Source organism: Loxodonta africana, chromosome 3 (genome assembly GCF_030014295.1).
Source record: "Loxodonta africana isolate mLoxAfr1 chromosome 3, mLoxAfr1.hap2, whole genome shotgun sequence".
NCBI classification, from domain to species: Eukaryota; Metazoa; Chordata; class Mammalia; order Proboscidea; family Elephantidae; genus Loxodonta; species Loxodonta africana.
The window spans coordinates 32563608-32589276 of record NC_087344.1 but is presented as its reverse complement, the minus strand read 5'-3'; the positions used below and the strand labels follow the sequence as shown (position 1 = coordinate 32589276).

Below are 25669 nucleotides of genomic sequence, written 5' to 3'. Positions count from 1 at the left end.
TCGAAAGATCGGCGGTTAGAACACACCAGCCGCTCGGTGGGACAAAGATGTGGCAGTCTGCTTCCGTAAAGATTTACAGCCTTGGAAACCCTATGGTGCAGTTCTACCCTGTCCCATAGGGTAGCTGTGAGTCGGAATTCAGTTGAGGGCAGTGGGTTTGGTTTTTGGTAAGGCCAGGTTGAGATCTGAAGCTCAGAGCATCTCACAACCCTAGCCCAGGGAATATCTTGCCTGAACTTCTGGGAAGAATTCTACTTGTTTTGCCCCAAACTCTCCAGCTTCCTCGCCCCTCCCAAGACTTTCCTCCTGCAGTTCCCTCGGCTTCGGGCGTTCTTCTTTTGACAAACAGCCTCACGGCCTAATTCCAATGACTCCTCCTCCACGAAGCCCACCAGAGGTGCTTCAGCATAGCTCTCTCTGGGCTTCCCTGACCCTCTCTCTGTCCCAGTCCTAATCCCTCAGGGCTGTGGGTGTCCGGTTTGTCTCGGGCTCACCGAAGACCAGAAAGGGGAGCCCTGAAGATTACTTTCAGGTTAACCCAGGACAGCGGCTGTACCGCGCGGAATAAGGCGCAGACGGTGGAATTCCGGGCACTTGGCTGGGCGGGGTCTTCCACAGCTGTTTCTTGCGGTCAATTTTCTGGTTCTTGAACAAACGGACGAGCAGAAGGTGCAGCCGGGCTTTGGAAAAGTTCGAATCCCCCACTCCGTACCCTGCCCAGCCTCAATTTTTCATCTGTAAAATAGGAATAAATGACAACATTCGCTATCCCCGAGTTGTTCTGTTTGTCACAAGTATACATCAAGTGTCTAGTGTGTGCCAAGCACTTGGATCCAGACCCGGTCCCTGCCCTCACTGAGCTCCCAGTCTAACGGCAGAGGCTACTCTCTGAGTGGTCCAGGGGGTAGGGATGCGAGACAAAATACAGAATACCCAGTTAAATTTGAATTTCAGGTAAACAAGGAATAACTTTTTTAAGATAACTATGTCCTGTGTGGAAACCCGAGTGCTGTAATGGTTAAGAGCTATGGCTGCCACCCAAAAGGTCGGCAGTTCGAATCCACCAGGCACTCCTTGGAAACTCTATGGGGCAGTTCTACTCTGTCCTATAGGGTCGCTATGAGTCGGAATAGATTCGACGGCAGTGGGTTTGGTTTGGTTGTTTATGTCCTGTGTAATTTTGGGAACCTATCAAAAAATTAGGAGTCCCTGGGTGGCACAAACAGTTAACAGTTGACTACTGACCGAGAGGTTGACTGAACCCTCCCAGAGGTGCCTTGGAAGAGAGGCCTGGCAATCTGCTTCCAAAAGGTCACAGCCTTGAAAACCCTATGGAGCACAGTTCTACTACTCTGCATACATGGGGCCGCCATGAGTTTTCATCTACTCGACAGCAACTGACATCAACAACAATCAAAAAAATTATTCTTTTATATGAAATTCAAATTTAATTGGGAGACCTGTATTTTGGCTTGCTAAATCTGGCAACTTTATGAGGGGTCCTCTCTGAGGAGGTTACATCCTTAAGGGAGTAAGGGCTAATTGGGTGACGACGAAATGAGAGTGTCCCAGGAAGCAAGAACTGCACGTGCGAAAAGTCCTGAGGCCTGACCTACTATAATTAGTTCACATCCCTGCTATGGGAGTTGTCATTATGGTTACTACCCGAAATCTTTCCCAAGCTTCGCATACCAGGCCCACGGCTCTCTCACGTCCTCCCTCAGCAAATCACGCCTATCCCAGATTTCAAACTGCGCCTCTGCGCTGCTGGGTTTGTAGATGGGGAAACTAAGGCTACAAGGCGGAGACTCTAGGTCTGAACACCCAGAATGCGGCGCGGGCGGGGACACTGAGGAGACCGAATTTTCAGTGCGGGCGGGGACGTGAACCAGAGAGCGTGGTGGGCGGGCGAGACGGGAAATCAGAAAACAACACGGGCGGGGACGAGAACCAGAGAGTGAGGCGGGCGGGAGTGGTGGAGAACCAGAGAGCTACGCGCTCGGGGCTGGAGAAGGAGAATCGAGGTTCGGTGCGGTCGGGGACGAGAAGCAGCACTCGGGCGCCCGGGGACAGCGGCCGGCGCGGGCGGGCGCGGCCTTTGTCTCTTCCTTCTGCACGTTCGGCGGTGGCGCCGGCCCCATGAGCCCGCGGCACCCCGGCGCCCGGGCCGTCCACAGCCCCTGACCTGCCCCTGGCTCGCCATGGCTGAGGCCATCTCCGCCGCCGGGGGCACGTCCCTGGAGGGCGAGCGCGGCAAGAGGCCCCCACCCGAGGGCGAGCCTGCAGCCCCTGCATCGGGGGTGCTGGGTATGTGCGCGGCAGTGGGACCCCAATAGGATTGGCAGGTGCCTGGGTTGCGCCCGGCTGCTGGACCTGGAAGGAGGGGCTGGGGTCAGCTGTCTTGGGCCTGGAGTGCTGCCGAGTGTCAGGGTGCAGGCCCCTCCCGGCACTGCGGCTGCGGCCGGGCGGGTGGGGCTGAACGGTGCAGCGAGCTGGGGTCCCAGCACAGAGACCCGGACACGCCCCTCCCTCCCTCCCAGAGCCCCAGGTGGGGGCTGAGCCCCGCCACCCTTGGTTGGTGGTACCGGTTCGGCCGGGCGGGGACGCGGTTGAGAGATCCTCCCCTCGGAGGACACGACTGGTTCTGGGTTCGAATCCCAGCACGGTTGTGTGACCTTGGGCAAGTTGCTTAACTCCTCCGGGCCTCAGTTTCTCACCTGTTACATGGGGGTAAGAGCCGCACCCACGGCGGACATAATATGGTGAAGTGCTCCGGGCTGCTCGTAAATGAGCTCCCCTTGATTGTGGCTTTGGAGGCGGAGCTGGGCCTGAGAATGAGTAGAATTTGTAGGGGAGGACCTGGGGGAAGGGCATTCTGGCAGAGGCTGGTGCAAAAGCGTGGAGGGAGGAAAACAAACCAAGGCCTTGAATGCCGGCCTGAGAGTGCTGGGGAGCCTGGCAGGTGTGAGCAGGGGCCAGGTCCGGTCCGGAGCGGCCTGAACCGGCGTCTGGTACAGTCCCGAGTGGCCTGACCCGGCGCCCCGCCCGCCCTTCAGAGAAGCTTTTTGGGAAGCGGCTCCTGCAGGTGGGGCGCTACCTGGTGTCCCACAAAGCATGGATGAAGACGGTCCCCACTGAGAACTGCGACGTCCTGATGACCTTCCCAGGTACCCTGCCGGTCCGCCGGTGCCCACACGGGGTGAGCTCGGGCTAGACTCTGTAGGAGGCCTCGGCCCCTCGTGGCAAGAGCCATCGGACCCTGTGCCCCTTGCCAGACACGACCGATGACCACACGCTGCTATGGTTGCTGAACCACATCCGCGTGGGCATCCCAGAGCTCATCGTGCAAGTCCGCCACCACCGCCACACACGCGCCTATGCCTTCTTCGTCACTGCCACCTATGAGAGGCGAGTCCCTGGGGCCAGGCCTCTCGACGACCCTGCCACTTACCTCCCTGCCTTTCCACGCACCAAGTGCACTGTCCAGCTGCCCCACATGTGTCCCCGCCAGTTGCACCATCCTAGCTCCTGGATGGTTAGCTGGGGCCTCTCAGTGAGCCACCTTCCTTTTCCTGTGTGCAGCTTGCTCCGAGGGGCTGACGAGCTAGGGCTGCGAAAGGCGGTGAAGGTGGAGTTCGGCGGGGGCACTCGTGGCTTCTCCTGTGAGGAGGACTTCATCTATGAGAACATAGAGAGCGAACTACGCTTCTTCACCTCCCAGGTGGAGCCGGCCCTGCCCCTGCACCCTGCCTTCGACCCGTCTCCCAGTCCCCCACTCATGTCCGCGCCCCACGCCCATGTCCGAGTCTCCCACTTGTGTCCCCGTCCCCTATTTGTCTCCAGCCCAGTGAGCCTCCCTCACCCCCATGTCCTCCCCACGTCCCCTGTCTCCTCCCCCGTGTCCCCCGTTCCACACGCTCTTGCCCCAGCTCCCCACGGACATCCCTGTCTCGCTGTCCCTGAGCTCACACCCTATCCCCCACAGGAACGCCAGAGCATCATCCGCTTCTGGCTGCAGAACCTGCGCGCTAAGCAGGGCGAAGCTCTGCACAACGTGCGCTTCCTGGAGGACCAGCCAATCAGTGAGCAGGGCGGGGACAGCCCTCCAACCCCAGTGGGAAGTTGGGGTGGGCTCTTAGAAGAGCAGCTATTGGTGCAGGAGGGTGGAGCCTAAAGCCAATCAGCTAGTGAAAACTTGGGCGGACCCTTGGTCCTGAACAATAAATCAGCAGAGGGGCGTGGCCTTGGTGAAAAGGTGGGGCTTGTCCCTGGGGGTGTGGCCAGTGGAGCTCTTTCTTGGCCTAAGAGGCGAGGTAGGACCATGGACAGCGCTCCCAGTGGTGCATGGCTGAGACCCTGGGCCTCAGAACTCAATTTCCCCTCCAAGAAACAAGCCACCTCAAGTGCACCTTCCGATGCCAACTTTGAGCCCCACCTCAGACTTCAGAACCATGGACTGAGGCCTCTGGAAATCGCAAAGTGGCTTTATTTAAAACCATGATTCCCCACTGGAACCCCACCCTCTCGAATGCCTCGCTGTCTCCCCCACCAACCCCTGCAGCCCCAAATTCTTCAGGAGAATCAGATATTCTCTCCACCCGAATTCCTCCCTGGCGAAGAGCCTCGGCAGTTTAAGAACGAGTGAAAAGCTGTGACTTGGCTTTCAGCCAAGCGGGGCGAGCCAACCCGGGTGCACGGTGGTGGAGGGAGGCAGGGGTCACCGGCGCTCGTCCCCCCACAGTCCCCGAGCTGGCGGCCCGCGGAATCATCCAGCAGGTGTTCCCGGTACACGAGCAGCGCATCCTGAACCGCCTCATGAAATCGTGGGTGCAGGCAGTGTGTGAAAACCAGCCTCTTGGTGCGGCCCAGGGCCTGGGAGCCGGTGGGCAGGGTGTCTGAGGAGGCCGGCGGGGCTGACTGGGACCTTTTCCCCTGCAGATGAGATCTGCGACTACTTCGGAGTGAAGATCGCCATGTATTTCGCCTGGCTGGGCTTCTACACATCAGCGATGGTGTACCCGGCTGTCTTCGGCTCAGTGCTGTACACATTCACCGAGGCTGATCAGGTGCGCGTCGGGGCGGTGGGTGGGGCTAGGGAACTGAGACACAGTTCCTAGGCCCACGTGCCAATGCCCGAACCTCCCTCTCCCTGCAGACAAGCCGAGATGTGTCCTGTGTGGTCTTTGCCCTCTTCAACGTGGTTTGGTCCACGTTGTTCCTGGAGGAGTGGAAGCGGAGGGGGGCGGAGCTGGCCTACAAGTGGGGGACGCTGGACTCCCCGGGTGAAGCGGTGGAGGAGCCGCGACCCCAGTTTAGGGTCAGTCAGGGTCTGTGCCCAAGGGTAATGGAGAGACCACACAGGGTGGGGGGCACCAGAGGAGCAAGAACAGAGTGGAGGGAAAATGAAACTGAAGACTGGGAAGGGTGACGGAGTCTCACACCCTGCCTATGGGCCTCCTGCTGCCCACCCCACCCCACCCCACCTCAGGGCATCCGGCGCATCAGCCCTGTGACTAGGGCGGAAGAGTTCTACTACCCACCCTGGAAGCGGTTGCTCTTCCAGCTGCTTGTCAGCCTGCCGCTGTGCCTGACCTGCCTGGTCTGTGTCTTCCTGCTCATGCTCGGCTGCTTCCAACTGCAGGTGACCAGTGGGGACCCCTGCCCAGCCCCTCACCACTGAGCTGACCCAGATGACCCCCTTGGCCAGCCCTCCCTAGCCCTGACCCTGAATGACCTGTGAACCCCCTACCCAAACCCTTAACCTACAAGTCGAGCCTTAAGCCCGGGGGGACTGTGAGCCCACTGTCCACCCCTGAGCCCTGACCCCAGGTGACTGTGACTCCCTGCTCACCGGAGCCCTGCCCCGGGTGACTGTGACCCCTGCTCACCCCCCACCCTGAGCCCTAACCCAGCTAACCCTACCCCAACTGCAGGAGCTGGTACTGAATGTGAAGGGACTGCCCCGCCTCACCCGCTTCCTGCCTAAAGTCATGCTGGCCCTGCTGGTCAGCGCCAGCGCAGAGGGCTACAAGAAGCTTGCCGTCTGGCTCAATGACATGGGTATGCCCCACAAGGGGAGATCCTACCACCCAACCCACCACCCATCCCTGGATGAAGTTCCTCACCACCTCTTCGGGTCCCATCACCCCTGACTTGCCCCCTTCACCCCCAGAGAACTACCGGCTGGAGAGTGCCTATGAGAAGCACCTCATCATCAAGGTGGTCCTGGTGAGCAGCGATCTCAGGCAGGTGGGTGGGTGGGTAGTGGGGGCCTAGGGGCTGGCACAGGGTAACTGCCACCTGTTCCCACAGTTCCAGTTTGTCAACTCATACCTGAGCCTCTTCTACATTGGCTTCTACCTCAAGGACATGGAGCGCCTGAAAGAGGTAAGTGCCAGGCCGGGTGGTGGCCCTGGAGACCCATACCATGGGGGGGGAGAGAGGGGTGTGGTGGCCCGGGCCCCAGCTCTTTCCCCCCTCCTCCATCCTTCTCTCCTTTCTGTACGTGCGTCCATGTGTCCTTTCTCTGCTTGTCTCTGCCCCATCTGTCCGTCCACCTGTCCGTCGGTCCCTCCACAGCTCCTGCTCGTCCTGTCCCTGTCCCAGAGCCTCGAGCGGCAGCTGCAGGCGGTGCTGGTCCCGCTCGTGGCCCTGCGGTTCCACCTGCTCCTCCTCTCCCTCCGGGGCCTCCTGCTGGAGGCCCGGGCCAAAGTATGGGCAGGCATCAAGGGGGCCGAGCACAAGGGCTGGCCAGTGTGGCTGCATTGCAGCTGGGGCTTAAAGAGGGGATGGGGCTGGTGGCAGGGCATGCAGAGGCCCTGGGGTTGCTCAGATGCAAGGCTGTGCCTGGCAAATTTGGAGCCTGAATATGGGGCCTCTAGTCTGGGGGCGCCTGAGGGGACAGGGGTGGAACCAGCAGGCAGGTGTGGGCACATGCTCAGGGGTTCCCAGCCCCACCTGCCCCCCATGCAGCCGCTCTCACCCCCTTCCTGCCCCCAGATGCTGGCCACCCTGCTCATCACCCGGCAGTTCCTCCAGAATATACGTGAGGTCCTGCAGCCTCACCTGTACCGGCGGCTGGGCCAAGGCGAGCTGGGTCTCCGGACCATCTGGGAGCTGGCCCGTGTCCTGCTGGGCCTGCTGGGCCCGAGGCGCCCTGTGCCTCCCCACCTCGAACCCCAGGCTGTGGAGGGGGGCGGCAGTGTTGGTATGGGGGGCCGAAAGTGTCTCCGAGGGGGCTGCGGGGCACCCGAGGAGGAGGAGGAGGCGATGGCGGAGCGGCGGCCAGCTGGGGAAGGTGGGGAGGAGGGTGATGGGCTGCACGGGGGCCCAGAGGAGGTAGAGGAAGAAGAAGATGAGGAGGAGGAGGACAAAGAGGATGAGGAGGAGGGGGAGGATGGCAGCCTCCTGGACTGTGGGCTGCGACTGAAGAGGGTCAGCTTTGCTGAGCGGGGCACCGGGAGGCGCCGTGGCCTGAACCCCGAGGCCCTGCTGGAGGAGGGCAGCCCCACCATGGTGGAGAAGGGCTTGGAGCCTGGTGTGTTCACGTTGGCTGAGGAAGACGATGAGGCTGAGGGCACCCCCAGCAGTCCGGAGCATGATTCTGCCTCCGTGCTGCTGCGCCGGGCTGGGGGTGAGGGCCGTGACCAGGGCCCCGACGGTGGTTTGGAACCTGAACCGGGTGTGGGTGACTCAGCCCGCCGGCGGCAGAACCGGGCTTCCTGGATTGACCCACCAGAGGAGGAGCATTCGGCCCAGCTCACGCAGGCAGAGCTGGAGAGCTGCATGAAGAAGTACGAGGTGAAGTGGGTGGGGCTAGGGGGGCAGAGTTGGAGGGCAGAAGCAGGGCAGGGCAGGCAGTCTGAGAGGGGTGTCAGGGCAAGGGTGGGGGCAGTCTAAGGGAGGAGGCTGGACAGGCACATAGTCTGATGGAGGAAGCAGGATGGGGCAAAGAGTCTGAGAGAAGAGGCAGGATGGGGTCACACAGTGTGAGGGTGGGATGCAGGGGAGGGGGCAGTCTGAAGGTGGAGGCAGGAAGGGAGGCACACAGTGTGAGTGAGGAGGCAGAGCAGGGGGCACACAGTCTGAGAGCAGAGGCAGGGTCTCTAGGAAATGGGCACAGAGTCTGAGGGCAGAGGCAGGGCAGGGTTGGGCACACAGTCTGAGGGTGGAGGCAGGACCTGGGGGGGGGGTGTGTGTGTGTGCACAGTCTGAGGGCAGAGTTGGAACAGGGGGCCCAGTCTAAGGGCAGAGTCAGGGCTGGGGGATGGGTGCACAGTCTGAGGATGGAGGTGGTTGAGGTGATACCAGGGCTCCTAAGGTGGTGGGAGCCTGCAGGAGGGGACAGCTAGCACAATCCCAAGGCGTGGTCAGCTGGAGAAGGCCAAGGGCAGGAAGGGCTCTGGGTTCCTAGGGAATAATCCAACCAGAGAGCATAAGCCCAGGGTTTGATGAGAGGAAGCGGTCTAAGAAAGAAGGCATGCTGATATGACAGCGGCCCACCTGCCCACCCACCGCAGGACACGTTCCAGGACTACCAGGAGATGTTCGTGCAGTTCGGCTATGTAGTGCTCTTCTCCTCGGCCTTCCCCCTGGCCGCGCTCTGTGCCCTCATCAACAATCTCCTCGAGATCCGCAGCGATGCCTTCAAGCTGTGCACGGGCCTGCAGCGGCCCTTCGGGCAGCGTGTTGAGAGCATTGGCCAGTGGCAGGTGGGGAGGGAGGGTGAGGGCAACTGGCAGAGGGGGCGGGGCTGACAGGAGAGGGTCCTGGAACCGCCCTTCCTGAAGTCCCGCCTCACCTACCACCCCACAGAGGGTGATGGAGGCCATGGGCGTCCTGGCAATCGTAGTCAACTGCTACCTGATCGGCCAGTGCGGGCAGCTGCAGCGCCTCTTCCCCTGGCTCGGCCCAGAGGCGGCCATCGTGTCTGTGGTGGTGCTCGAGGTACGGCTGGCGGCCAGGCTGGGCTGAGGGGTGGGTAGGTGGGAGTCCCCGGAGCCTGCAGCCTGTGTCTCTCTCTCCTGGTAGCACTTTGCTCTGCTGCTCAAGTACCTCATCCACGTGGCGATCCCAGACATCCCAGGCTGGGTAGCTGAGGAGATGGCCAAGCTCCAATACCAGCGCCGGGAGGCCTTCAAGGTACAGGGAGCCAGGCTGGGCTCAGTTTCCCCTTCTGCACTCAGTAAGGCTTCTCCTTCTCCCCTGCTGACGGGTGGCAAAGACAGATCTTGATGGCTGGGCCCTTGGCCCCAGGGCAAGTGTGCAGCCAGCAGGGGTCGAGGTGTCACAATTAGTGCTCCAAATGCATGGGACCCTTCCGGAATCCTGGTGACATCCAGTGCTGGGCTAGCCCAGAGCTGGTCCTCATGGGTAGCCATCTGCCAGCTGCCCCTCAGTATCCAGTTTCAGCAGAAATGGCCCAGTGTGGGCCAGGTGAGCCAATAAGTGCTTAAATCTCTCCCACTCCAGCAGACAGCGACGAAAGTGGGTCTGGAGATTCAGCTGGTGCCCAACAAGTGTTTAAATGTCTCCTACATCCACAGAAATCACCCAGTCGGTACCCAATAAGTGTTTAAACTTCTGCAGAGCACACCCGTGTGGGCCTGGGGCCGTGGGTGGCGCCCGTTCAGGTGCCTGTCGCCTAATAGCGCGTGCTTTGTCTGCAGAAGCATGAGCGCCAGGCGCAGCACCACTACCAGCAGCAGCAGCGCCGACGGCGGGAGGAGGAGGAGCGGCAGCGACACGCAGAACATCACGCTCGGCGGGAGCGTGATACCACCGCTGGCAGCCGGGAGGAGGCACGGTCCGAGGGCTCCGGGCTGGACCCCGCTGCACCCGAGAAAGCCTCGGCCAAAGCCAAGGGCGGCGGGGCGGGCGGCCACGGCGCCGAGCGGCCCAAGCGCCCAGGCTCGCTGCTAGCACCCAACAACGTCATGAAGCTGAAGCAGATCATCCCGCTGCAGAGCAAGTTCCTGTCCTCAGGGACCGCAGCCTCACCGGCTGGCGCGACCACCGGCCCAACTTCCCGGCCGGCTGCCGCCCAGTCGCCTACAGGCAGCGACACCCGCCTGCCCGCCTTCCTCAGCTTCAAGTTCCTGAAGTCGCCAGAGACCCGGCGGGACCCTGAACAGCGCAGCCACTCGCCGCCCAAAGCATTCCACGCCGGCAAGCTCTTCCCCTTTGGCGGGGCCCGGGCCGAGGCCGGGGCCACCGGGGCTGTGGGGCAGGCCCAGCCAGATGGGATCCCCAGCGGCAGCGGCGGTGGCCGGGCCCAGCGGAGTGGGCCGGCAGACGAGGCCGCGGCGGAGGAGCTGGAAGCCGCCCGGCCCGAGGAGGAAGGCTCAGGTCATAAGCTTTAACTCGGGGGTGGGGATGCCGGGCCTGGCTTTGGGGTTAGGGGGTGGCCAGGCCTGGGGACAGAAGCGCCCCGGTCTGTGGTGCCGGTTGGGGACCTGGAATCGTGGTGTGTGGAGTCTCTCTGGGGGCCCTGGAAAGCTGAGAGCCATGTGCCTGACCCTCTTCATCCCAGGGAGGGATGCCAAACCCCCTCAGAGTACCCCTCTTGGGGAGTCCCCAACCCAGCTCACTCTGGTGTGCCTAGACCCCCTAGGCTCTATGCAAATCTTCACACAGCCTTTCCTCAGAGGTGGGGCTGGGGCTGCCCACCCAGTGGCTGGGGAGCTCAGCAACAGGTTATACCCACATTTGCACCAGGTGGAGGCACAGGCCTCACACCCCGCTCCCCAGCCCTACCTCCTCTTTCACCTCAACCCCAGCCCTTAGGAGCCCAAGAGGTGGCAGCTACAGCACAAGGGACTTAGGTCAGATGTCAGGGGGAACTTCCCCAGACTGTCCTTAGTGCCCAGAGGCAGGGGATGCTACGAAGATGCCCCACTGGGCCTCCAACCAGAAGCAATAAGGCCTTGACGTGCCTGTGCGCCCGGGAGGGGAGAGCGGGCAGGGTCCTGGGTCCGGCGGCACAGGCAGCACCCCCCGGAATGGCCCCTCTCACCTCCGCAGGGACAGCGCTGGCCCCAGTGGGCGCCCCTGCCCTCCGCACCTGCCGCAGCTGGAGCCCTGCGCTGCCATCACCGCCGCCACCACCGCCGCTGCCCAGACCCCTGACACCGCCGCCCACCGGCTGCTGGCAGTGGGACGGGCCATGGGGCTGTGGGGGCGAGGGTGCCATCCCACACCAGGTCCCTGCCACTGCTGCCACCGCTGAGTGCCCACCCTGTGCCCATGCTGGGGCCCCACCTGCCCCACAGCCTCTGCCAGGGGACACCAGCTTCTACAGCCTCCCGCCCCCACTGTCCACCTCTGGGCATCCCGAGTCTCCGGAGCCCACACTCAGCCCCAGCCCCAGCCCTCAGGCTGTGTGCTGGCCCAGTGGCTGGCACTAGCTGCCCGCCTGCCCACTGAGCTCATATGCAATACCCATCCAGGGCCGGCTGCCCCTCTGAGGGCCCAGGCCACCCTATCTGCCGTCGTCCTTTCAACCAGGAGGGGGGTAAGCAAAACAAAGCCCCCAAAACCTACAGAACACACACACAGAACAGGCAATTATTTATTTGTTTTTAATTTATTTTGTCATATTTTTGTAAAACGGCAGAAATGCAATAAAAAGTATATTTCAAGAGTGCCAGGGGTCAGCGCTATGGAAGAGGCTAGGGTAGGCAGCCCTTCCCTGCATATGCTGGGCCACGCTTGGGCCTCCCCCTGGAACTGGGACTCAGGGCCACGATTAGGTTTGCGGCCATTGCTGCCTATGAGGTGGCCCAGATTTGGGGACCAACCGTAGCCTTGGGGCCTCCAGAAGCAGTTGCAGCACCTGCACACCTGGGCTCAGCCACCCAGACAAGGAGCCAAGTTGCCAACATGAGGAGGCAGCTTGGGGGCCAGGGCCTGGGGTCGGCAGGGGAGGGGGCGTGCATGGTTCTCTCTGGCTATGTAGGGGATGGGGGATTTGAGAGGTGGTGCTTCCTGGCACACCGCCTCCCTGGGTCACCCTCTGGGAACCCAGGACAGTGGCAAGAACAGAGTATAGAGTCAGAAGGCACCAGGAAGGATGGAGAAGTTATGATGTGGCAGGGGTCCCAGGGACAGACACAAGCTCCCCTCCCCTACCCAATGTCTTGAACCGGTAACATGACCTCTGACCTTCACTGTCACACAAAGGTGAAGGGTTCTGAGCCTACCACGGCCACTGCCGAGGAATGGGCTGAAGGGACCAGAGAGTTAGGGGACGAGAACAGGGCACTCTAGAGGGACTATGAGGAGCAGTTCACTGGAGGCAGAGCACAGCCTGTGCGAAGGCACAGAGGTGTGGGAGGCAGAGTGGTGGGGGGAGCACAAGAGACAGGGGTACTAAGGGGCAGGGAGGTGGACAGAGGCTGGCACAGGCTCTATCCCAAGGACAATTGGAGCCATAGATGGTGCGAGTACGGGCAGACTCAGATTCAAGGGTTACCTCCCCAACAGTGAGGCCACAGGGAGGCCTGGGTGGGCACCATTCCATGGCATCAGCCCCAGAAGCAGCCGAGCTGCGCGTGGATGGCAGCAGGAGACTGCAAACAGGGATATGGGGCTGGTGGGGCAGGGGGCAGCTGAGAGGAAGGGCAGGGACGCCCCTACTCCTCTGGCCCCTGTCGTCTCAGTCACTAACAAGCAGCAAGGCCATGCGCCTGCTGGGGTCGGACTGACCCAGAACTGGGGGCTCCAGTCTGAGTGTCTCCAGCAAGCTTGAGCCCTTTTGGCTGATCGAGGCCAGGCTCGCCTTACCTAGGCACATCCTGGAGCAACCAGTGGGATTCCAGGACCCAGGCATCGTGCCTGGGCCTTAAAGGAGCCCTTGGGGTGGGTGCGCCTGGCCAGCTCAGCCTGGGGGTACCTGGGACCACCTCCTCCCAGGGAGCTGGCAGTCCAGGCCCTGACAGTGATAACCCAGCATAGGCACCCCTCCCAGTCAGGTCCATGGCGCAGCCCCTCACCCTCTCCGCTATCCACGGTGCTTGGCTCCCACCCTGCGGCCCCCACTGGACTGGGTGGGCAGGAAAAGTGGCACTGCCCCCATGCTTTACAGGCACCTTCTCCCCAGAGCCTGGGGCCCAAATGCCCCCATGCCCCACACCCAGCCCTTCCAGCTGAGAAGGGGTCACCATGACACCATCAATCAGATCCATGACAGACGGCTGCACTGGAAGGGCCTTCACTCTGACCCGGGGCCTGGGGTCCAAACACCATCTACAGTCAGCACGATGTGGAGGGCTGGTGGGGTCCTGAGACCCCAGAGGCCCTGCACAGGTATGGCCAGTTGTCTCCACTGCCACCCTGCTTGGCAGTGTCCTGGGAACCATGTCCAGCCAAAGCTTCGTCCTCATGGGGACACCTGGGCAGGTGAGGTAAAGGAGCAGGTCCAGCAGGTCTTGGCTCTGAGCGAGACGGCTGCAGTGGGCCCACAGGAGAGTCCAGCTGGTCCCCGGTACTGGTGAGGGTGCCCTCTTGGTTCCTCCTGGTGGCGATCAGATGCCTCCCAAAGACGTAAGGTCGGATAGGAAAGATCCTTTTATTGGGGTGGACACGGAGCACGCACTAGTCCATGATAAAATGACTGAAGAGAAAATTCCAGAAAGGCCTCCTTCGCCCCCTCGCGCACGCTCAGAGCGAGATCGAGGCCCAGAAGAGTTCCCAGTGGAATGCTAGACCGGGCTGCATCTTAAAGGCCTGGGCTGGTGGCCAGGCAAGTGGGGGAGAAAGCTGCTTGGTTGTCCCTGCAAGCCAGGAGGCCGGGACCCCTGGCCCCCACCCTCTTGGCCACACTCTCATTTGTGAGAAATACTGGGGTGTGGGGGTGGGGGGAGAGGTGGGGGAAAATGACAATTTTTTTTTAAGAAGCATCTATTAACATCACGCTACGGGCTCTGATGTCCGCTTTAACCATCGCTGGGTACACTTTACAGCATAAATAAAAACTCAAGGAAAATAAATACATCAGCTCCTAGGAAGGTGGGCGCAGTGTGGATGGCGCGGTGTGGGCAGGGTGGGCGGGGCGGGGCGGGGCGGGCATGGACGCACGGCGCAGAGCAGACACGACAGGAGGCGCAGTGAGGGCAGTGTGTGTCTTAAGTGTCCTCGTGCATGTCCTGGCTGTCGGTCCGTGCGATCTTGCGAGGGGGGGCCGAGCTCTCGCCCTCCAGGTCCACTTGCTCCTGGTCTCGCTTCTTGGCGGCGTTCTGGGAGACAGGGGGGAGGGCTATGAGTTGGGATGGCCCCTGAAATTCTAACCTGAGCCCAAGCTCCAGCCCTGCGCGCAGATAAGGAAATTGAGGCTCTGCCGGACACATGGGGCCTGGATGCGGTCCTGGGACCAGGCAGTGAGCAGGGCCACGTGTGACCAGGTCTGGTTGGGCACCCACGAACCTTCCCCCTGGACCCGACAGTCCCTTCCAGTTCCCAGGGCTGAGAACCTACAACAGGTGTCTCACATGCTCACCATGGCTTGCCACAACCCACCCCCTGACCATGTGCTGCTCTGAGGACACCCGGGGGCTGTCTTCTCCCTCTGCAGGAGTTGAGGTCTATGGGGCATGAGGGGACCAGGGTGTCTTCTCAGCAGTCCCTTTGTCATGAGGCCACTGAACAACATCACCTGGAGTTCACCATCCCACATGCACCGTTAGGTGGAAACACAAGCTAACCATGTTGCAGAAACATACAGGCTTTCATTAAAAAAAAAAAAGTTCCAGTTCTCAGAAAGGACTGCTCTGTGGGGGGTGAGAGGGGTAGGGGCACCAGAGGTCCCACAGAGGGGATTTTTCACTGCAATCACACCTCCTTGTGTGGACTAAAGTTGTCATCATATGCTCCCCATGGGCCTCCAGCCTGGTTACCCAGTACATCATGCCCCGCCCTTCCCCAAGCACCAGAGCCTGGTTAGCTCAGCACAGCTCTTCCCTAAGCTGGAATGCTCCTTCCACTCCTTAAGCACCTGGCAAACTCCTACTCCACTCTCAAAGCCCCACTCAACCACCCAGTCCTCCCAGTCCCAACACCTGGACCTCATGGCCTCACCTTTTTGTCCCATTGCTGATGTAGGTAGCGCAAGAGGATATTTGTCTTTTCTGTCACGATGACTGAGGAGGAAAGACAGGAAGTCGCAGGAAAGGCGGCGAGGGAGCAGCTGAGACGGCCCTTCACCAACCCTGCCTGTACCAGCCCTCCCAGGGTAGGTGCTCGGCAAGGGGGATGCGCCCTCCACAAATGGCAGGGACCCAGCCCTCTGCAGCTGTACCTCCTTGCCCAGGGTGGCCTTCCTGGAGGAGATTTCTAGAAAAGCCGGAGTTGCCACCACAAGGGGCCTGAGCTGGCTGCCTGTCAGCCCTCAATGCCATGGGCAGGGTCCATGCCCAGGTGGGGAAGCAGGACCCCTGATCGCATGCCCCATGCTGAGGGGAGTGCTAATCTACAAGGCTGCCCTAGTGACCATAATGCCCAATCCAGAGGGTCTGCGTGAATTCTTGTTCAAAGTTAAAAGAAAAAGCTAACACCATAACAAATCACCTTGGGGCCCTTCTGCCCCATGGGCTCGGGCCTTCCATGTGGCTCTCCACCTAGCAGCTCTGTCCCCCGGCCACCCACCCCTAGACACCCTCTGCTCCTGCCCTGCCGAAAGCACCCACCCCCTCTCCCCAGGGATGCTCAGTCTGAGTGATCCTGCATCCTGGCATGGAGCCGGCACAGGGGACACTCGACCTGAAGAGAGGCTGTGGGGAGCGGGGGTGAAACAGGAGGCAACAGGTCAAGCTCAGTGAGGGCAGAGCAGACTCAGGGGATTGCAGGTGCCACAAGGAGCTGGGTCTGACGCCAGCACATGAAACCAGGAGGGTCCCAGTGAGTCCAGGTGTCCACAGGGTGGGAGCAAACCGAGTCCTCGCGTGCACAGCAGCCCAGCACCCGTCATGGAGGCTCTTTAGTCACCTCCCTTGTGGCCCTGCCCACTAGGCCCCCAGACGCAGTCACCCCAATGTGAACTGGAGCCAAGTCCACGGCCCGGGCAGAGGCTTGAGGACACCCAGGGTCCCGTGCAGCCTCTGGGCCCCACCTCTGGGCAGCCAGGCCAGAACAGATGGATGGCTGCAGGATACTTACTTTGTTCAGATGGGTATTCCCGTGTGGGCAGGTAGACTGAGGGACGTCGGTTCTGTGGGAGGGCAAGAAGGGATTGGTTAAGAGTGTGGCAGACCTGGGTCCTTGCACCCTCCATATAGAGTAGGTGGCCCAGCAGGAACTCAGGATAGGCTGGCCTTGCAAAGTGACCTCGCATTTCTGCCAAGATCTCACTCAGGCGGGTGCATGCCCCTCTCCCACCTGGTAGCCTCCCAACCCCTGCAACCCCCAGACACGCACTCACCGAGGCTTTGCATACAGAGTCAGCATGGAATCGGCTAAAATTGCTTTTGTTGTAGACAGGCAATCCTTTCAGAAAATCAGCCTAGAAGACAGGCAAAAGTGCACATGAGAAGCCAGGCCCTCAGCAACCAAGTAGCAGCTGGGCTTCTCTCCTTTTTTCTCCTGAGGTTTCCAGAACATACCCTGGAGCTGGCCGCCTGCTGTGCAGTGAATTACTTAATATGGCCCTTCTAGCCACAGTATGACTCCCACACAATGACTGGGGAGGATTATGCAAATACAGTGCTTGGAGCCCACCAAGGTGACAGGACAGCTTCCTAATAATGAAAATAAGATGCATAGCACCCCTGTGGGAGTGAGACCACACAAATAAGGTGTATGGAACCCTAAGGAGAGGACTGGTTGGTTTTGCCATCCCACTAGGTTTAAAGGGAGACATGAAGAGATGAGCTGTAACACGGAAGACAGAGAGGGAGAGGGAGAGCTGTAACACCGGAGACAGCAAGAAGCAGTGAAAGAGAAAAGGTGGCAGCAGAACCAAGAGACTGCATGAGACTGGCAGGAGACGGCACATTGGACTTTCCAGCCCCTGGAATGGGAAAGCTGAAAGCCTTCGGGCAGGAGGCTTCCTGGTGGAATGGGATGCCTCCGGGCACTTGGCAGCAGAGCTAGGTAGCTAGGCTCACCAAAGCACGGGGTAAGACAGCAGAGCGCCTTCAGGCCAAGGCTTACTGGTGGAGTGGGGTGCCTCCGGGCACTTATCAGCAAAGCTAAAAGAGCTTTGCAACGCGAGGCCAAGAGGCCAATGCCCGCTGAGAAGAGGCTGTTCTGACTGAAGAGCTGTACCCTGAGTGTCCCTGAACCTGAACTGTAACCTGTTACTTCCCTAATAAACCCCATAATCCTGAGTACTGTCTGTGAGTTCTATGTGGCCACTGCAACGAATTATGGAACCCAGTAGAGAAGTAGAGAGTACCATGGGAGGGACAGTTAGTGTCAGAATTGGTAAAAAGGTTGGAGGATGGAGGTATGTCTGACCTCCATCTCACAGGGATCAGCCTTGGCCTGCTGATGTTGGCCTTGATTCCTCATCCCCCTTGTGAAGTTAGAAGAGGTCAGACGCTGCCTCCATACCATTTTTACATCACCCAATATGCATACGTCACGACCAAAAAAAAACCAACCAATGGGTCAGTAAGTGCTTTGCACGGCCCTTCTGTGGGGTTCTTGCCATAGCCTGTTACCACAGGCGAGAGGTGAGGACACTGAAGCTGAAAGAGAGCAGACTACTTGTTTACAGCCATACAGTGCATCGGCAGCAGGAGGAAGACTCAGGCCCAGGACAGCCAGACCCCACCCACTCACCTCAAAAGCCCCTGGGCTCTGGCAGACAGGACTATCTATGAGCGGAGAAGCCGCTGGCTACCCTAAACGGGTCACAGCGTTAACATATTAACCCCTAGGAACACATGGCTGTCTTGGTCCAAGTTTCCATTAATCCATCTTTGATAGAGACTTAGGGATGGAGAAAGACTTATTCATTCTAACCCATTCCCTGGGTTTGCAGATGGTTAAGTGTTGCTCTACGAGCTGAAAGGTTGGCAGTTTGCCCCAACGTCCAGCAAGCCTCAGCCCACGAGGGATCCTGGCATGGAAAGGCCCTTGACTCTGTGTGGGAGTGAGTGTCTTTCACAGAGCCTCAGGCACCAAGTGGGAGGAATCAAGGCCACCTCTGGGAAACTGAGGCAGGTGAGCTGGGGGCTGAGTCCTTGGAGAGGGACACAGGCAGAGAGCTTGGGGCTATAGGTCAGGGCGTGCTGGGCAGGGTGGGGAGAGGTGTGTCTGTGTAGGGTTTCCTACGTTCCCCGCCCTGACCTGCGGGCTTCCTGAATACCTCACCATATAGGCTCTGAACCTGAAGAGGCAGCCTGGTGTCACCCATCACGCATACAGAGAAACTGAGGCACACCAGTCACATCTCACTTGTCCAAGGTTACCTGATTCGAGGCCAGGCTACTCCCACTGTGTGACCCACCACTGCCTCAGTTTCTCTGCCTGCAAACCAAGGGCTACGGAGCCCTGCAGGCTTCATCAAAGCTTTAGAACTCGGCTGGAGGAAGGACTTGCACCCTCGGGGTGCACCTCCACACCAAAGCCTGGACACTCACCGACAGGGAGATGCTGTGCAGGGGAAATTTCACTACCCCTTAGGGCAGGCATTAACAGCCTCTGTGAGATTCAGCTAGGGATCCCATGGCTGGAGGGTAGACAGTATCTACTACCATGCAGCGCTCACACAAGCATGAGGCCACCTCAGGGTCCCTTGAACATGCACCTCCTCTTAGGAACCCAGCCCCAGCTTAGCCCTGGACGAGGGGCCAGCTTCACCCAATCAGCATGTTCTTCTCAGGCCCCACCCACATGACAGGGCACTAGGGGAGCCACCACAGACCTGCTCTTGGCTTCAGGGACCCCTGCTGGGTGGGGCACAGATGTGGGCCAGAGAACCACACAGGTCAGCATAAGTGGCCTTGAGAATATGGTTCCAGGAGGGGGAACCCCAGGTCAGCAGCTGGCAGAAGCTTGGCAAGCCTGGGGGTGCATAAGGATGAGAAGGGGTCCCTGTCCCAGTAATGCCCTCCTCAGGCCCCTCCACTGCCCCCTGGGGACTCAGTTCAGCCCTTGGCCCAGCGTGGCCTTCCTGGCCTCCAGCCACAGCACCAGTGCTGTGCCATCTCCAGGAATGCCTCTTTCTCCACATGGAGCATCCATCAACACCCAACAACCACTCTCCAACCCCAGCTCAAAATGGCTCAAAGCACTCCCCCTGCCCCTTCCCTCTTCCCAAGCCTCGGGAACCTCACCCACAGTGGTTCGTAGCCTGGTGTGGTCACCTGCAGACATATTCCCCTCTCTTCCTGGCAACCCCTAAGGGAAGAGGGCAGGGCAGGGCTAAACCCAGGCCCCTGGCCAGGCTGGAGTGGTGCTGGAGCCTGCAGTCACACTCAGCCCTGGCTCAGGCCCTTCTTGACTGTGTGACTGACACAAGGGACCTGCCAGACTCACTGCCCACCATGAAACAGGGCCTACTTCATAAGACTGTTCTGAGTCTCCAGGATACAACCTACAGACAGAGCTGGCAGAGCTCCCTGGAGGGGAGCCACCAGCACCCCGTGTTTGTGAAGAAGGGATAAATGGGGTCGGGGTACAGGGTAAACTGGAGAATAAGGCCCCGAGACAGGAGGACAACCTCAGTGCAGCCGGTCCAATCCCAGCCATCATTTCCTCAACAAATCCCATGAATATCTGCGTACCAGTCACTGCTGCGTGGGCCACCCACCACTGACTGAGCCACAGTCAGCTCCGTTAGAGTGGGATGAGAAGCAACATTAGGCTAGGAGAGGAAGGGCATGAGAGCCCTTGATCAGGATGGGCCTCCCTGAGGAGGTGACATCATGGGAGGAACAGTCCAGACTAGAGGATCAGCAGGTACAAAGGCCCTGGGGTAGCAAGGACTTTGCAGGTGAGAAGAGAAAAAAGGCCAGTATGGCTGGAGCTCCCAGAGGGACACAGAGGGGGAGATGAGGTCACAGGGGTGGCAGTGGCTGAGCCATGCAGGGCCTAGTGGGCCCGGGGGGAGCTGATGTTTCCGCCAGATTACAACAGAAAACCCCAGAAATGTTTTATTCCAGAAAGTGTATAATCTGATTTATGTCTTTAAAAGCCCCCTCTGCTCTGGGGGTGAATTACTGACTGCCAGGAGCAGGATGGGAGTCCTTGAGTGGCTCAAATGGTTAACTGCTTGCTTATTAGCTAAAAGGTCAGCAGTTTGAAACCACCCAGGAATGCCTCAGAGGAAAGGCCTGGTAATCTGCTTCTGAAAGGTCACAGCCTTGAAAACCCTATGGGGTACAGTTCTCCTGTGCACACATGGGGTTGCATGAGTCAAAATCGATTCAACATCAACTAACAACAATGGGCGGGACCAAGGCAAAGAGGCCAGGGAGGAGGCTAGGACAGCCAGCCAGGCAGGAGGTGGCCCTGCTGGACCAGGGTTGGGGGACGTGGCCAAATCCAGCGTGCATCCTGGGGGCAAAACCAACAGAACCTTCTTGTGGCCTGGCCGTGGGGGATGCAGTCACAGGGAGGAATCAAGGGTGACCCAGGTTTGGAAGACCCACCTTCCCATCTCCTCCTCCGCTGCCCGCCACAGCACCATGCTGAGGGATGTGGGCTGGGGGCCCTGGGACAGGGGGCAACAGGGCCTTCACTTGTCCTGAAAAACTCCCTGCCACCCCTGCTGGCCATGGAGATGCCGACCAGGGCCAGATGGGGAGCTTCAGCACAACTCTGGGACCAAGACACTGTCTCTTTACAGTTGGGGAACCCAAACCTAAAACAGCCCCCAGACCCAAATCGCGGGGGTGCTCAAGTTTCACAGAGGGGATTTAAACCTCCAAGGACCAGCCAGTACTATTCTTATCCCCACTTCAGGATGAGAAGGCAGCTGGGGAGGGTGTCACCAGCCCCAAGTACCCAGACTATTGAACAGTCGTGGTTGCAAGCCCTTTACGATGTCAGTTCCCTAAATGGTGACAACCCTATGAGATCCAGACCATGGTGATCTCGGTTTAAAAGGGACGGGGCCTGGGAATCCGGGAGATGAAGTCGTGACCTCTTACGGGAGGTGGGCCCCGAACGGCGGGTATGGGGTCCGGCCCTGGGGGACCGAAGCGGCCTGCAATGTCGCACTTCCTTTGGCTACACGGGCCCACCGCGTCTCGATGCCAAGCCCCGTACCCCACCGTGACCACCAGGCCGGCCCCCAAGACCCTCCTGAACTGGACAGGCCCAGACCCGGCGCGCCGGGAAAGAGGCTTGAGCCAGGGGTCTCAGTGGACCCCATCCCCATCTTAGTCGATTTCCGGAGGGGGCCGCGACCCGGAAATGAATGAGTTGTCAGGGCCTGAAAGCCTAAAAGGGGTCAGGGGTCGAGGAGAGAGCTGGGGCAGGGTCAGCAGGAAGCGTGCGGCAGGGTCCGGGCGTCGAAGATCATAGGTGAGTGCGAGGCGAGGAATTGGGCCGAGGGGCTGGGCCTGAGGGGGCCGGGCCAAGCGGTGAGGGGAGCCTAAGGGATTACTGGGGGGGGGGGGGGGTCGGCTCGCGGCGCCATTTTGTCGAGCGGAGGAGGGGTACAGGTCCGGCGGCCGCACTCACCATCTTCTGTTTCCGCCGTCGCCGCCGCCGTCACCGCCTCCTCAGCCGCCGCCGCTGCCGCCGCCACCACCACAGCCGCCTGCTCAGCCGCCGCCGCACAGTAACTTCCAGCCACGGCACAGCCGACACTGCTGGCACCACCGGCCCCCGTCATTGGTCCGCTCTCTAGCCCCACCCCGCGATATGGCGCTCCGAGCGCCCCCATTGGCTAGGTACTGCAAAGTCACGCGCCCATTGGTTGCCACACCTCCGCCTTTCGCGTCAGGTTCGGTTGAGGGCGCAAAACCCCGCCCGAGCCTTGGAAGCAAATGAGAGATCCGGAAGTGGGCGGGGCCTCGCCGCGAAGCCTCTTGGGAATTGTAGTCCCGGAAGCCCTAGGTCCCTCCTCTTCTGAGTCCTCGCTACTCCAAGACTCCTGTTTCTAACCGTCTCACTGGGTTCTCACAGAGCTACAGAAGATTGGGACCATACCCTTATGGCCTGTTTCTCGGGGTCCCAACCTTGGGTTTCGGCCCCTCTGGCTCGGAATCTCTATGGGGCAGTTCTACTCTGTCCTATAGGGTCGCTATGAGTCGGAATCGACTCGACGGCACTGGGTTTTTTGTTTTTTTTAGCTATGGCTGGGGAGACCCTGGTGGCGTAGTGGTTAAATGCTACAGCCCCTAACCAAAGGGCCAGCAGTTCGAATCCCCCAGGTGCTCCTAGGAAATTCTATGGGTCAGTTCTACTCTGTCCTATAGGGTCATTATGAGTCAGAATCGACTCGACGGCACTGGGTTTGGTTTTTGGTTTTGGTTAGCTATGGCTGGGAAACTCTGGTGGGGTAGTGGTTAAGAGCTAAAACCAAAAGGTCTGCAGTTCGAATCCACTAGGCGCTTCTTGGAAACTTTATGGGGCAGTTATACTCTGTCCTATAGCGTCACTGAGTCCGAATCGACTGGACTGCAACGGGTTTGCTTTTTTTGGAGCTATGACTGCTAAGTGAAAGGTCAGTTCGAATCCACCAGCTGCTCTTTGGAAACCTGATGGAGCAGTTCTATTCTGTCCTATAGTGTCGCCTATGAGTCAAAATCAACTTGGCGGCAAATGGGTTTGGTTTTTATTTTTGGTTAGACTGCTTCTGCACTGCTGCTTGAAGATCTTTCAACTGACCACTCAGACCATCGCTCAAACACCTCCCATGGCTTCCTAATGCCATGAAGATCCAGTTGCATCTCCTCGACTACGAACTCCGAATTCTGGGCCTCACCCACCTCCTGTCCCTGCCCAATCCTTCCTCCCTCTGGCTCTCTTAGTACCCATCAGCTTCTCCAGGAAGCGTCCCGACTACATTTTTTCCAGTCAAGTCAGACCCCTTGGGTTCCCTCTCTTCAGAGCCCCTCAATCCCACCTCCCAGCCTTGACCCTGCTATGTCCAAACTGCCTGGGTAGGAATCCACTCCTCACACTTCCCGCCTCCTCCGTGAATACAAGAATCTGTCAAATACCCAGCATCTAGGTTTTTGTGTAGGATAAGCAATGCCATTCATAGTATTATTACTCCAACAAAACAGCAAAGGAGAGATGAGCACCTCATTTTATAGGACCCAAATGAGCCTCTGAGGGCCAAGGCCTTGTTCAAGGTTTCGCAGCCCATCCTCTGGGGGGAGGGTACTCAATCCTCCTCCTCTCACCAGCATTCCCCCATTCCCAGACCTACGTAAGTTATGCTATTTATATATATAAAACAAGTGGAAATTTGAGCAATAGACATTTAATGACATTAACGAATTACTGCTAATTTTTTAAGTGTGGTAAGTTTTGGGATTATGAGTCCTTATCTCCACAGGGATACATTTTGAATTATTTACAGAACAAATTAAAGGATGCTGAGATCTGTATGAAATTAACACAGAAGGGATTAGGATGCATCGTGAGCTGCTGGTGGTCAGGGCTGCGTACCATTTAGTCATTGTACTGTTCTGTGGACTGCTGCGTATGTTCAAAGTTCTTCCTAATCCAAAAGCAAAAGGATTTGGCAAGGTCTGACGCAGCTCCTCTTCCAGTCTCACCCTAAATCTTCTTCCTGGCCCAGCCCCCAAATTTGGAGAGCATTCATGACCGAGTTGTCCCTTCCCCCCGCAAAAAAAAAAAAAAAAAAAAAAAAGCCCCAGGCGAGGTCCCAGGGGAGGGAAATGCTCTAATGGAGGTCCCGCCAGCGGTGTCGCGCTCCTCAATGGCTCAGCGACTTGCGACCCTTCAGCATACGGCGAAGAATGACCTGGACACCGGCCGGCGTGCTAAGGCGCCGGATCCAGCCGTGTTTGTGTTTGCGCTTGATGTTGCTCGGCTGATACTCGTTCCCGCGCGCCCTGCCCCGGGCCGGCTGCGGAGTAGGGAGGCCCCAGGCGTCCAGGAGCCCCAGCCAGGCCCGGGGCTGGAGCCACCTAGGAGTGCAGAGAAACAGGGGAAAAGGTCAGAGTGGCGCTGTGTGACTTCGGGCGCGGCGCTCAACCTCTCTGAACCTCGGCTCCCCGATCTGCGCCGCGACAGGGCCTCGATGCAAAAGGCGTTCCATAAATGCGCAACAGGTTGGCACGTCATGTGGGGGGTAAACAGTAGGCGCCAGTCCCCGACACCACTCTCACTCCCCTATTTGGAAAGAGGTCGCCTTGAAGACTCACCTGCCCCCCAGCAGCGCCGCCGACCGGCCGGCAGGGCCCCACAGGCTCCGCAAAGACCCGGCCGCCATGTCCAGCCACGGGTCACTCCGTCCCCGTCGCCCGCGATTCTGCAGCCCATAGGCACTGCCGCATGGTAAAGGCTTCTGGGAAGTGTAGTTTCTCCAAAAGCAAAACCGGCGTTGCTGCGAGAGCCTCTGGGAGTTGTAGTTCCTCTTCTACTCGCTATGGGCGTTGAGCTTCGTGCCAGCAAAGGATGTAGTTTTTCATGGAAACCAGCAGGTGGAGGCTAACGGCCCCTCATCGCTAGGCGCACGAATACAAGACATTATGTCACTCGGTGTGCTGGGAGTTGTAGTTCCTTCCGCCGTTCACCAGCAGGAGGTGCCCCCGGGTGGCCGTGGCGCAGCTGGTGGCAGCTGCAGGAAACGGCTGGTAGATCCCCTCCCCATCCCCAGCAGCAGCCGGGCAGATGGCACACAGCTGGGTGGCAGCTTCCTCTGACCCCTGCCAAGTCTCCACTCCTTGGCGGGGAGCCCAGGAAGCCTAAGTTTGCGATGGCTGGATATCCTTGTGGTGGTCCCCCATCCCCTCTTGCCTTCCGTTTCTCAATCTGTAACTCTCATGGGCTCCAAACTTGACCCCGGCCGGTATTGGTTGCCCCTGTTCAGCCCTAGAGTTTTTCTAATGCGCAGATCTGAGCCCCTCCCCTGCTCACATACCCTCCATGACTCCCCATTGCCCCAGAAAATGTCCCGCTCCTCTGGGAGGCATGCTAGGTTCTCTATACACACAACACACCCTACATTTCAGTCACACCACACCCTCCTCTCTGCCTGGTGGGCTTTCTTATTCTTTCTTTAAAAAATCATACTCAGATGTTCCTCTCTGGCTTCCCGCCCTGTTCGTCCCTCTGGCCCAACCCTGACTCCAAGTGGCTGGGAGTGCCTACACCCCAGGGACCTCTCAAGGGCCTGGCCCGGAGCTAATTCTCTGTGGGCGACCCAGCATCTCCCAGCTTGAGGTGGGAGTGTTTGCTGAATGAATAAACGTATAGTCTCCAGGGAGCACCCTCAGTGGGCAAGTGTGGGTGGCTGGACCTAATGTAGCTTTGGCAGCAAATTCCTGGCTAAGGGAGTGGGCCAGGAGCAAGGCAACAGTTAACCCTTTGTTCCCTGAAGGCCATGCCACCTGCACCACCTTTTAGCAAACAAATAACTACCACCATAATAATAATACCAGTGAGTGATTTAACAATTTATTGAGCATTTATTATAGGCAAGCCCCTATAACCTACATAGCAAACTCTTGACAGGGTTAATTTCACAGAGACATGAACCGACTTCTCGGAGAAGTGAAGTGACTTCTCCAAGACCACACTT

The 25669-nt window shown here is 59.1% G+C and overlaps 3 protein-coding genes across 3 annotated transcripts; 1 reads left to right on the top strand and 2 right to left on the bottom strand.

Annotated features, from left to right (window-relative positions):
- The first annotated feature begins 729 nt into the window (after window positions 1–729).
- Window positions 730–12152, top strand: ANO8 (anoctamin 8). The gene is made up of 18 exons (XM_064280946.1): window positions 730–2307; window positions 3057–3167; window positions 3276–3408; window positions 3583–3721; window positions 3986–4082; window positions 4742–4858; window positions 4939–5066; window positions 5156–5317; window positions 5489–5641; window positions 5934–6060; window positions 6173–6228; window positions 6313–6387; window positions 7000–7800; window positions 8520–8711; window positions 8815–8946; window positions 9031–9141; window positions 9669–10347; window positions 11023–12152. Exons 1-18 carry the CDS (start codon window positions 2202–2204, stop codon window positions 11403–11405), a joined length of 3702 nt encoding a protein of 1233 aa, XP_064137016.1. The 5' UTR covers window positions 730–2201; the 3' UTR covers window positions 11406–12152.
- A 65-nt stretch (window positions 12153–12217) lies between these two features.
- Window positions 12218–21780, bottom strand: DDA1 (DET1 and DDB1 associated 1). The gene is made up of 5 exons (XM_010593232.3): window positions 21628–21780; window positions 16412–16492; window positions 16150–16201; window positions 15073–15134; window positions 12218–14234 (listed from the first exon to the last, which is right to left on the bottom strand). The coding sequence occupies exons 1-5, from the start codon at window positions 21628–21630 to the stop codon at window positions 14124–14126; spliced, it is 309 nt and encodes a 102-aa protein (XP_010591534.1). The 5' UTR covers window positions 21631–21780; the 3' UTR covers window positions 12218–14123.
- A 1584-nt stretch (window positions 21781–23364) lies between these two features.
- Window positions 23365–24407, bottom strand: MRPL34 (mitochondrial ribosomal protein L34). Its single transcript, XM_023552247.2, has 2 exons — window positions 24291–24407; window positions 23365–24053 (listed from the first exon to the last, which is right to left on the bottom strand). Exons 1-2 carry the CDS (start codon window positions 24356–24358, stop codon window positions 23840–23842), a joined length of 282 nt encoding a protein of 93 aa, XP_023408015.1. The 5' UTR covers window positions 24359–24407; the 3' UTR covers window positions 23365–23839.
- Window positions 24408–25669: the final 1262 nt, after the last annotated feature.